This window comes from Ochlerotatus camptorhynchus, unplaced genomic scaffold (genome assembly GCF_037179485.1).
Source record: "Ochlerotatus camptorhynchus isolate MF236.1 unplaced genomic scaffold, CSIRO-AGI_Acam_v1.1 ptg000002l, whole genome shotgun sequence".
In the NCBI taxonomy this organism is placed as follows: domain Eukaryota; kingdom Metazoa; phylum Arthropoda; class Insecta; order Diptera; family Culicidae; genus Ochlerotatus; species Ochlerotatus camptorhynchus.
Window position 1 is genome coordinate 950,018 of NW_027040494.1, and position 12,874 is coordinate 962,891.

Sequence of the window (12,874 nt, forward strand, 5' to 3'; positions counted from 1 at the left end):
TCGTCGAAACTGGAGCGGGCTGTTTCAAGCAGCTAGGACATCCACCGTCTTATGCTGGCTGTTAGTTGGACGGCCATTACGGCCACCCGTTACCATCTCGGGTTCCATTTGATCTTACAAAGAACATCGACTGGCAGAAATATGCAACGGCGGTGAAAGAAAAGAAAAGTTCCAAGTGCACCCTTTAAAAGGAGACCAGCCACACCTGGTTGGGACGAAGAATGCACAAAGTTGTATGTAGAAAAATCTGATGCTTTCAAAGCTTTTCGTAGACACAAAACCTCCACTTACTTCGAGGAATATTTAAAGCTCGAGACAAAGCTGAAACAATTAATCAAAGCAAAAAAACGCGGTTATTGGCGCAATTTCGTCGAGGGACTCTCACGAGAAACCTCAATGAACACCTTGTGGAGGGTGGCTCGCAACATGCGTAACCGCTCATCTTTCAATGAGAGTGAAGAATACTCCAACCGATGGATATTCGATTTCGCTAAAAAGGTCTGTCCGGACTCAGTTCCAGCACAAAATATTCTTCGAGAAGCGTCTCCTAGCGGCGGCTCTCTGAATAGACCATTCTCAATGCTGGATTTCTATATGGCTCTTCTTTCATCGAACAACTCCTCACCGGGAAGCGATATGATTAAATTCAATCTTCTGAAAAATCTCCCAGATATCGCTAAAAGACGCTTGCTAGATTTATTCAATTCCTTGCTAGAAAACAACATTGTACCGCCTGAATGGAGACAGGTCAAAGTTATAGCCATTAAAAAACCTGGCAAATCAGCGTCTGACCATAACTCATACCGTCCGATTGCTATGCTTTCGTGCATTAGGAAATTGTTGGAGAAAATGATCCTTCGGAGACTCGATCAGTGGGTGGAAGAAATAACTTGCTATCAAATACACAGTTTGGGTTCCGCAAGAGCAAAGGAACAAACGATTGTCTAGCGCTGCTTTCCACAGATATTCAACTGGCCTTTGCACACAAGGAGCAATTGGCTTCAGTATTCTTGGACATTAAGGGGGCTTTTGATTCAGTTTCCATTGAAATTCTGTCAGACAATCTGCACAGATGTGGACTTTCTGGAATTTTAAATAATTTCTTGTACAATTTGTTGTCAGAAAAGCAAATGAACTTTTCTCTTGGACAACTGACAACTTCCAGAATTAGTTACATGGGCCTGCCCCAAGGCTCATGTCTCAGCCCTCTTCTTTATAACTTTTATGTCAAAGATATCGACAACTGTTTGGCAGAACAATGCACGCTAAGACAACTTGCAGATGACGGTGTGGTTTCCGTAAGAGGTCCACATGCCGTGGACTTGCAAGGACCATTGCAAAATTCCTTAGATAACTTGTCTTCTTGGGCTATGAATCTAGGGATCGAATTCTCGCCGCAGAAAACTGAACTGGTAGTGTTTACTCTAAAGCGGTACCCAGCCCAAATGCAGCTTAATCTTTTGGGCAGAAACATTACCCCTTGGGGTCTGGTTTGATTCAAAGTGCACTTGGAATGCCCATATTACGTATTTGAAGCAAAAATGTCAGCAGAGGAACAACTTTCTCCGTTCAATTTGCGGCACATGGTGGGGTGCTCATCCGGGAGACCTCATAACGCTTTATAAAACAACTATTCTCTCTGTTCTAGAGTACGGCTCTTTCTGCTTTCTCTCGGCAAGAAAAAGTCACCTAATAAAATTGGAACGAATTCAATATCGTTGTCTGCGTATTGCTCTAGGCTGTATGCACTCAACGCATAACATGAGTCTCGAGGTTCTGGCAGGAGTAACACCCCTCCAGAACCGTTTCTGGGAGCTCTCTCTCAGAATACTAATCAAATGCGGAGTGACAAACACACTTATAATTGCTAATTTTGAAGAAATTCTTGGGCTGAACACACAATCTCGATTTATGAGAATCTACCACCACTACATATCATCAGATATGTGTCTTCCTTGTTATACTCAAGACCGTGTTCACTTCACCAATCGCAGTTCCTCAATTGAATATGATCTGACCATGAAACAAGCAACTCATGGGCTTCCCGATGAACTTCGACCTATTATTATTCCGCGTATTTTTACTGAAAATTACCAACAAGTCAATTGCATGAAAAAATATTTTACAGACGGGTCCCGTCTCAATGGATCCACTGGCTTCGGTGTCTTCAATGAAAACTGTAGCGCCTTCCGCAAACTTCAGGAACCTTGTTCCGTTTTTGTTGCTGAGCTGGCAGCAATCAACTTCGCATTGGAGATGATTTTCAACATGCCCGCAGACCATTACTTCATCTTCACGGATAGTCTCAGTTCGATTGAGGCTATTCGGTCGATGAAACAAGGTAGGCACTCATCTTATTTCCTTTCAAAGGTAAGGGAGCAGATGTGTGTGCTGGTCGAAAGATCATATATGATTACCTTTGTATGGGTCCCCTCACATTGCTCAATCCCAGGCAATGAGAAGGCGGACTCTCTCGCAAAGGTGGGCGCGCAGGAAGGCGAATTGTATGACAGGCAAATCTCACTCGATGAATTTTACCATTTAGTGCGTCAGAGTACCTTTTCGAGTTGGCAAACCGACTGGGACACTGGAAATCATGGACGGTGGTTACATTCAATTATTCCTAATGTTTCTTCGAGACCGTGGTTTAAAGGCTTGGGCTTAAGTCGTGACTTCATTCGCGTCGTGACTTATGTCCAACCACTACTCGCTAGATGCTCATCTCAATAGAATAAACCTCGTGGACAGCAACATCTGTCGGTGTGGAAACGGTTACGATGACATCGAACACGCAGTTTGGCAATGTACGGATAATGACGCCGCCAGAGAGCGACTTATGAATACCCTCGAGGCCCAAGGAAGACAACCCTATGTTCCTATCACAGACGTGTTGGCAACCCGTGATCTCTGCTATATGCAGTCCGTTTATGTTTTTCTTCAAATGTCTAGTATAAGAATTTAATTCCTTTTGTCTTTTGTCTCTCTTTATTAGTTTTTGTTTGTCTCATCGTCGATGAGTCTCATCGTCGCCCACTGGTCACCCACCATAGCCGGTCGAACTCCGGACGAAGCTAGAACAGCACTACCGTTCATACTGGCGACAACGCTCTGATGAGACAACGAAACCCTACCCCAAGCTCCTCCCCTGATCCTATCCTTCGAAAATGTACCCTTTTAACCTCGAGTAAGCCGCGAGTAATCGGCCCAACTCCTACTAGACATAGAATTAAGTGAATTTTGTTACACACAGTGAACAATGAATTATCGGCTCCGTAAAGCTAACGCGATTGAGCCTTCCAAATAAACGAACTAGATAAAAAAAAAACGGCCACCCGTTACTGCTAATGCGCATTTTCTCGTTCGGCTACGACGCACTACCACTGCTACTGCGCAATTGGTAGCCTTTGTTGGAACGACTCGTCTCGCCAAGTCGTGCGGCGTAAACTGCGTTCCGCTACTACAGCTCATCACTCCACTACGCTTGGGGACGCCTGCTATACCCCTTACTTGCCCACGCCCGAGTCATCTTGGTGCGTACGCTTTTGGTGACCAACTGATCCTGTTTGAGTTCGCGTACTAGAACGTCGCGGGACATCCGACGAGGGACCGGACGCTGAAGGAACCAGGTCAGATCTGTCCGAAAACTGCTCACATTAGTTTTATTCGATCTTGAATGGATATGCTAACATACATGAAATAGAAACGTGACGTCACAGTAGGAAACTGTTAGGTTTGCCTTAATTCAATAAATTTCGATTTCCCTTGAATTTTAATTAATAAATCGCTAGCTCGATAAATTTAAATTTAGTATATTCGGGTTTCGTCCAAGTAAATTGAATAAAATAAAAATTACTTCTAGTTTAGATTATTGACTCCACACATCTTTTGCGTCACGTTATTTGTCTATGTTTATATTTGTTAGATTGGTTTGGATTTAAATAACTATTGCATATTTCCCCTTAGTTGATTTTAAAGAATTATTTCATTTTCGCGGTTTGAATTGGTGTTTTTAAATTTGAGTATCCTAATCTGATTGGTTGGCTAAAGACGTTTGGGTCAAAATATGTAAGTTCGTTTGTGTCAACATCTGAGTGACCTGCCCTGAGAAGGGAAGTTTCTTGCCGGGTAATTAAGAACGAGTTGACGGTCCTTCTTTGAAAGGTGGCGCTTAAGCCGTCAGCTTAGCGTAACACAGGGAACGTTACAAGTTGATTAATATTTGCATATAAGTCACATTAGCGTTTATTGGGTGATGTTATTCAGTGCGGTGACAAATTGAATAATGGTTGTGAAAAAGTTGAAAACGCTCTCCAAAATTATTCTGCCAGCTTCTGTTTGTAGCTGTATCTGCAGATTTGTTTCAGCTACTTTACAGTACAACGCTGGAAAAGCTAGCTTATAAAGCTGAAAATGTTAGTTGGGTTCCCCTTTTTTTTCTTAAACTGGAAGCCGCTATGGATTTCACAGCGTGGTGTAGTGGTAAGCGAGATTGCCTCTCACCCCAAAAGGACTGGGTCCAGTCGCAGTCGGCGCTGCCAGGATTTTCTTAGGGGCATAAAATCTCTGATCTCGCCAATTTTAAATCGTTAGTTTCCACCGGTTGGTCAAACCGTTGCCGTTGGTCCCCAGTCTATGAGCTGATGTGTCAATAGGTAGGGTCCAGGTGGGGGGTGTTGCCTCCCTGGTATCGGTAGCATTTGTAGTCAGTACGGAAAGCAAGATCGACAGAAAACGAATCAAGGAAAAAAATCTTGGACTTCAGAATAGCGTCTAATTTTCGATCTCTAGACGTCACCCCGATTCCAAAACTACCGATATTAATGGAACGGCTCCATCGTGTTCAAGATTTTCAATTAAAACTGACTTTGTTGGGCCCCTACGAACACTAAGGTTTAACATAGTTAACATTTACAAAATCAACTTTATTCGCTTAACTTCTTAAAAGACCGCTGAACTACTATCATTTCCCTTCACTTCTATGAAGCTTTATGACCTCTTGAGTATTTCAATGATTTTCTGTCTAGTTCCATCAAGAAAAAATGATGCACTTCTGAACTATTACAAGTCCTATCTTTAAAGAAGCCCTTAAGTAAAAGATGCTGCATGAAATCAATAAAGTTATAAATCAAAATTTTCCACATGCCGGCGCCGGTAAGCGTGACTGCTTTCTAACACCTCAATGGGTCTGGGTTCAATCCCAGCCGAGGTTGGTGGGATTTTTCTGAGGCATAAACATCTCTGGTCACGTCTTCCTTCGGAAGGGAAGTAAAGCCGTTGGTCCCGGCTCATGTGTGTTGTGAATGGGTGCGATATCGTGCGCAGGTGTGGAAGCTGCCTGCTTGCACATTCGATTGTCGTCAGTGTATGACAATCGAAGTCCGTCGGTGATTGGCACTAGATTGCGGAACAGAGACCGACGTTAAATAAAGGAAAAAAAAAAGAAGAAAATTTTCCACTTCTTCGAAGTTTCCCATAATTATTTCGAGACCTTATGAATTTATATTAGATTCTCTGCATTTCTTGGATTTCTCTTGAACATCTCAAGTTTTTAAAAGAACAGTAATGGTAAAATATGCAAATAACACAAATAACCTCCCCAAATTTCTATAACATTCTATAAAGCCTGATGTTGTTCTACCAAATTATCTGCATTTCTACGAAGTTCATTGAAGTTTTATAAGAAGATAATTTGTTGCACATCCAGAAAGCTAGCTGAAGTTCCACAGATCTATAAAGCTTCTGAAAATGTATGAAGTTCCTTGTTATAATTTCCTAAACTTTTACGAAGGTCCCCAACCTTCTAGGGAGTTCCTGAAAATGAATTCTTACCTTCTACGAATTGCCATTGACTTCTAAGATACTCAGTTTGAGAGATCTGAAATAGTGTACACCTTTTTCCTTCCGCAAATTTAAAAAGTAGTAGTGTGACATGTGCAAATATTTATTACTAATAGTTTACGTCTTGTCAGCTGCTACCCGAGTAGCACATTTCTGTCACAATAAATTGCAGCAACTTGTTTATGGCTGATATAAGTGGTATAGAAGTTGCCACAACCGATTTGTGACAAGCGTGCTACTAGGGTATGTATTTAGTTTGAAAGTCATCAATTGAGTTGTTTATGGCTAGTAGTTAGTCGATTTGGAAATATTTGAGCACCTTAGAACAACACTTTTAAACATTGCATCAGTGAAATTAATGAACGATTGTTTAGTCAACTAAAAATAATGTATTTTCACCGATCGTGTTTTTCAAAAGACCTTTCCGCCAAAATCGATACATCTGTTGTACACTTAGCGATGATTTATATTATGGAAAGCTTACAATTGACGAAAGTCTATCTTTTTCCACTAACAACACCGTTTCGCTAACCATTGTGTCACTTCGGGATTGCAAATACACAGCAAGAATATCGCCACCCCCATGATGTAACCGCAAATACCGGACGTCCACTGTAACCAGAGTGCTTCAGCGAATACCCACGATGCTAAATTCAATGTAACTGTCAGAGCTGTAGCGATGAATATTCGTAATGTGAATAAAAATCTCTCGTGATCACTACTTCTATCGAATCGAACAACATTCCTCGGAACACGATGTAGTATCCTCGCTTGATAAGCTCCAACTAATAGGAAAAATATTCCAATGATCATGAGCAGTAGCACTGGGAGAAAAAAATACAGGAATTCGGCAGTTTTGTTGGCTGTCGGGAAAATGAATGATACAAATTAGTTGGCAAAAATTCATCACAACTCATACTCACGAATAAAATAACAAGCCCAAGTGCTGAAGTTAGGTCTCAGGGTCTCCTGGACCGTTTTGGCACGTTCCATGAATAAAGTAAACAGCAATAGTGCCAGCGGACCTCCCCAACCGTACAAGCAACTGTAGGCGAAACGATTTTTCTCGGCACTATTTCCTCCACTGCTACGGAACAGTGCATAGCAATCGTAGCATAGCACGTTCAACCAAAACACGCTGATCACGATGCCGAAGGCATACAAGTATCCCTGAACTTGACATGGAATCACCATCGTTCTCAAATTCATTGCCAGCATACCAAGGTAAGCCGTGATCAATCCGAGCAGGAAAAAACATGTCTTATATCCCCGGACGCATCGAAGGTTCGGGATGATCATGTACAGGATCAGCACGATCGACAGCAGAGTGATGCAGATGAGGCAACCTGTTAAGTAACCACCACTTGTAAACGCCACTCGGAAAAAAAAAAAATCCACTACAGTCAACTTACCAACAATGTACCACAAACTATTGCCAACTTCCTTGGAATCTTCCGCCCAAAGATCAAACACGGTAGAATTCCAGTCATCTTCGATTATCGACGTGGGCGCCATAAATACAGTCTAATAGATCCGTCAACTTCACTCACAATTCAAATCTCATTTTTCCCGAATCGAATCGCTTAGACTTTGTGGCGAATGCATTCAGCTAGCTACTTGGACTGCGTGAGACCAGTTACTGTGACTGTAAACGACCGTATGTGTGCGCGGCGCCGCAGATTGGTGATGTTTTAGTAACGGAATGATTATATTTTTGCGCCGGCCAAAAATAGAGGACGGAATTTATTTTTCTTTTTGTTTTCCCATACCTAACGTGCGAACACAATTTGCCCAATATTATGAATTCAATCTCGTTGAGAACGGCGCTGATGGATGATCGGCACTGTTTACGACCAAATTAAAACCCATTCGTTCGCTGATGGTTGGTTGCTGATGGTAGTAGATGGGAAACACACAATTCAAATAAACGGTGTAGCGTTTGTATTTGTATCAATTGACAGCATAGGATTTGAGCACCTGAATTTTGTTTTTTTTTTTTATCCGGTGTATTAAACCTGGATTATTCAGGCGAAGGATGACCAGAGATGCCAGTTTTTTAGACATGTCTGTGAATGTGCAGACTTTTCATTTTTCTAGTGGACATTTTACACGTAAAAGACTTTAAATAGATTTTTAATTTTGGTCGAAGAGATTTACAGATTTTTGAAAATAATAAATGGTGGAAAAAAGAGTTCTTTCTTACTTTTGAAGCGATGATCATCACTTGAAATACGGTGCACAGTGGTGCCAAGGGTATCAAAACACGCGCTTTTTTATTTACGCTGAAATGGTTGATTAAAGGTTCTAGGTGTCTTGTGAGAAGTTTCTCGAGTTACAACACTCCTTCTTATGGTAACAGAATATTAAAGATTAATCCACCTAAAAGTGAGATGCAATTTTTTTTTTAATATGATGAAATACAAATTAATTGGGTTCGGTAAAGCTATAGAAAACATTACAGTGAACAACTTTGTTGAAGACTATAACTTTGTAGTTCTTATAACTGCTGAGATATAAAGGTTTTTTTTTTGTGTAGACATCGTTAAAATCAATTTTGTATCTGTAACTTTTTCTACAATATTTCTACATGTTTGGCTTGCTCTGCAAAGATGATAGATATATCAAATTACATATCTTTTCAAAAGACTGCAAATTGCTATCATTAATATTTGAAAAGTTATTCACATTTTTTGGTTGAGAATTACCCAACTTCCAATACCAATAACTTCTAAACGGGCAAAAACGAGCAGGTCATTCTTTAAGCAATTGAAAGTACAAGAAAATGCAATGAAATGGTGAAAAAACCAGACCGCCCCCACGTGACTCTTACCCGAAATATTTGCATTTAAATTTCTCACTTTTCAGAATTTTAAATGGCGATTTTGTTAAACCACAGGACTGTTATCGAGTAGGTGTGAAAAGAGGCATACAAATGGATAACCAAGCAACCTGGGTTATTTCTAGTGACTAAAAAATGACTCGGGATCAAAACCAGACCACCCCAAAACGACCCTTGACTGAATCGCTTATGCACTATAAATATTTTTCGATTTTGTCAATAAACAATACCAAAATCATTCATGTTTACTGTTTATAACGTTCCGATTCAAATTATACGAATCTCAAAGAGTGCTTACAGTTTCCTCTTCGTCGATATCATTGTTCTCGCCGTTGTCATCTGTGATGGCCAAAAGTTGCAGAGCATCCCTGGAGCACACCTTGGTAGTTCCCTTATGTTGGAAATTAACGTCAGGTAATAAATCATATGAATACTTGGATAAATGTGTATTCAATTAATAACTCTTAAACTATCTTCAGGCTACGAAATTAGCAGCGAGAGGTTCGAAAGCTACGGAATAGAAACGGAATAGAAACGGCTCGTAAACTAGTGGATCTATATCCATTGTACTATTTCCCTGTGTCTGTTCATAAAGTGCTCATACACGGTGTGAAAGTGATATCGTTGTTTCTAATACCCACTGGGCAACTACCTAAAGAGACCAAGGAAAGCAGAAACAAAGCTACCAAGCAATACAGAACCCACCACAGAAGAAAGTTTTCCAGAGAAGCCACGAATACAGATCTTCTTCACCGTCTTCTGGAATCCTCCGATCCGTTAATTTTCAACATGATTGAACTACCGAAAAATAAAAGTGAGGTCTACTCCGGGGATGCTCTGCAACTTTTGGCCATCACAGGATGACAACGGCGAGAACAGTGATATCGACGAAGAAGAAACTGTAAGCACTTTTTGAGATTCGTATTTTGCATTATGAAGTCATGAATTTCCATGACGAAATCATGAATCATTGTTACGATTTCATGGGATGGCAAGTTTTTTCATTTCATGATTTTTTATTCATGAAAATGGAATCGGATTTGTTTCCGTGTATCTACGTACGGCGTTGAAGGACGATGCTCTACTAAAAATCAACCAGATTCAAGTCACTGCTGCGAACTACAATCTTGCTTGGGCTATTCTGGAATCTAAGACGAGAATCATAAGCTCATCGCACAGGAACATATGAGGACAATTTTCTCGATTGCACCAATGAAGTCCGAGAGCTTCCAGGGGCTGAATCATGTCCTAACAACGTTCAGAATCAACCTTCAACAGTTGGAGAAGTTAGGAGAGAATACTAATGATTGGAGCACTCTGCTAGCCTTCATGCTTTCCCAGAAGCTGGATGACGATACGATTCGTCACTGGGAGACGCATCATAGTTCAAAGGACATTCCGTCGTACAAGTCCACGGTGGAGTTCCTGGAGAAACACTGTGCTTTCCTGCAGTCTACGTCTGCACGAAGAAGCAGTGATTTCAAACGACCGTTCAAGAACCCAGTGATTCACGCTGCAGTGTCATCCAATGGAAATTGTCAAGTCTGCAACGGCGGAACACATTCCATTAAACAGTGTAGGCGCTTTGGGAAGATGAAGGTCATCGATAGGAAGGCGATTGTTAGGAAACTTGAATTGTGCTTGAACTGTTTACGATTAGGGCACTTCGTAATGGATTGTTCGAGGTCTACGTATAGCAAGTGCGGACAGAATCATCATTATCTGCTTCATCCGTACGTGAGTCCAGTGAATCAGGAGCATACTTCTAGTCAGCCCTCCTCCCAAGTTTTACCGTAGAGACCTCAAGCCGCGAATCTACCACCACAGCAATCCAATCAGGCCCAAAACCGGAACACTTCGCTCCCCAACCCACAGTCTACACAAACACCAAGTACATCTTCGCAGAATTCACGTCCACCTCCCACCAATACTCCAACAATACACCACACTGCTACACCATCCAAAACACACCATCATTCAAACATTGCGCTACTATCTACCGCTATCATGAAGCTCGGTGATCGTCACGGAAACACCGTTCTTGCACGCGTTTGTTGGATAACGGATCTCAGATCTGCATACTATCTGAAACATTGTCTCAGAGACTAAACTTCCAACGCCTTCGGGAAAATCTGCCTGTAAAAGGAGTGGGTGGTTGTTTATCTGTTAGTAAGCAAGCCTCATCGTGTACCTCATCGTATGTGTCGTGTGAGCTGAAGTTCTACGTGCTATCAAAAATTACGTCAAACCTGTCACAGCAAAGCATCGATGTTTCGTCCTGGAATCTCCCAGAGGGAACTTCTCTTGCGGATCCAGCTTTCAATGAATCCGGAGTCATCAATGTGATTTTGGGAGCAGTAATGTTCTACGATCTTCTGTTGAATGCCCAGCGGAAGCTTTCTAATTCGGGACTTATACTACGAAATACGCAGCTGGGATGGATTGTTGCCGGGAGATTCTGACACATCTATCGTCAGCTACAGGACAATCACGCATCGTGTTGTTCTCTCCGAGATAGCACGTCTTTTCGACCCCTACGAACTAGTTGGTCCAGTAGTAGTCCAAGGAAAACTCTTTCTCCAAGAGATTTGGAAGGCGAAGTACTCCTGGGATGAACCACTAAGCAATGAGCTTCAGTCCCGATGGTTGGAGTTCAGAACCAATTTTGTATGTGTCTGTTCCTCGACGGATCAGGTTCGGAAGAGATGTAATCTCATGTGAATTCCACGGATTCAGCGATGCAAGCGGTAAAGCATATGGTGCTGCGGTATACTTGCGATGTGTGAACCGGGACGGAGAAGTCATGGTCAACCTACTGATGGCCAAATCAAAGGTCGCGCCGTTGGATGACCTCAACAGAAGAAAGAAGACGCAATCCACACCTCGGCTGATAGCAGCCAAATCCTACTTCTGGACAGATTCTACGATTGTAAAATGTTGGATTTCATCACACCCGTCAAGATGGCAGGTCTTTGTGGCCAATCGTGTATCAGAGATAAAACATGTGACAAAGGGTGGAATCTGGAATCATGTTCCGGGAATCGAAAATCCTGCTGACATTATTTCGAGAGGAGCCACTCCAGCTCAGATAGCAAGCAACACTCTGTGGTGGAATGGTCCAGAATGGCTGAAGAAGGAAACACAGTACTGGCCAGTTAACGTGCAGGTTCCAGATCAGCAGTTCGATTCAGTGATCCTGGAGGAGAAACCGCTAGTGACAGCAGTCCTACAGATTCTGCCTCCAATTGAGATCTTCACGTTACGTTCGACTCTATTAAACCTTGTTCGTCTGACCGCTTGGTTACGGCGGTTTTCTTTTAATTGCAAACCCCGAAATAAGTTGCAGAAAAAAAATCGGAGTTGTAACAGCCACTGAACATGAAGAAGCTTTGCTAGTTCTAGTGCAGTTAGCGCAATTGGAATGTTTCCCGCTGGAATTATCGGATCTTGCAGCAAAGAGTGAGGTCTAGCCATCATCGAAGCTTCGTAATCTGAACTCTGTGATGATCGACGGGACGATCTGCGTCGGTGGCCGACTTGGAAATGCTTCAATTTTGCAAAGGCAAAAACACCCGATGATCTTGCATAGCCGACATCCATTGACAAGGTTAATTTTGATAAACTACCACCATCAATTGCTGCACGGAGGACCGCAGTTGATGATATCCTGCGTTCGTGAGAAGTTTTGGCCATTGAGCGTCAGAAACCTAGCAAGGAAGGTAACGCACGAATGCATGAACTGTTTCAGAGCGAAACCACGAGCTCACGAGCAGCTTTGCCACTCGAAAGAGTATCGCCAGCCCCTCCTTTCCAACGAGTGGGAATCGATTATTGTGGACCGTTTGAGTTGCAGCCTCCTGTAAAATGCTACGTCTGCCGTCCACGTTGAAGTCGTAATGGACCTTACGACCGATGCATTTCTGGCCGCTCTAAGAAGATTTGTTGCCAGGCGCGGAAGGCCATCGCTTCGATCACTGAAGATCAACTCAGCTAAGTATGGCCCCATTTGGGGCAAATTTGACGGTTCACGACACTCCATGTCATATATGCCAGGGGCCGCAGCATAAGTTACGTTCATTAGAATTAAGTAGTATTTCGGAAGCCAATCGAATTCCCTTCCACCAGAATCATCTCCAAGGCTCAACCATTCGATGCTCGTTCCACGGATCAACATCCACCTCGGGAAATCTCAGATAA

General features: G+C 42.3%; 2 protein-coding genes across 2 annotated transcripts; one reads left to right on the forward strand and one right to left on the reverse strand.

Moving 5' to 3' along the window:
• Positions 1-6,291: 6,291 nt before the first annotated feature.
• Positions 6,292-7,705, reverse strand: LOC135699114 (probable G-protein coupled receptor Mth-like 1). Its single transcript, XM_065219356.1, has 3 exons — positions 7,251-7,705; positions 6,762-7,184; positions 6,292-6,701 (listed from the first exon to the last, which is right to left on the reverse strand). Exons 1-3 carry the CDS (start codon positions 7,351-7,353, stop codon positions 6,349-6,351), a joined length of 879 nt encoding a protein of 292 aa, XP_065075428.1. The 5' UTR covers positions 7,354-7,705; the 3' UTR covers positions 6,292-6,348.
• A 2,184-nt stretch (positions 7,706-9,889) lies between these two features.
• Positions 9,890-10,474, forward strand: LOC135717447 (uncharacterized). Its single transcript, XM_065239568.1, has one exon. It carries the CDS (start codon positions 9,890-9,892, stop codon positions 10,472-10,474), a length of 585 nt encoding a protein of 194 aa, XP_065095640.1.
• The last annotated feature ends 2,400 nt before the right edge of the window (positions 10,475-12,874 follow it).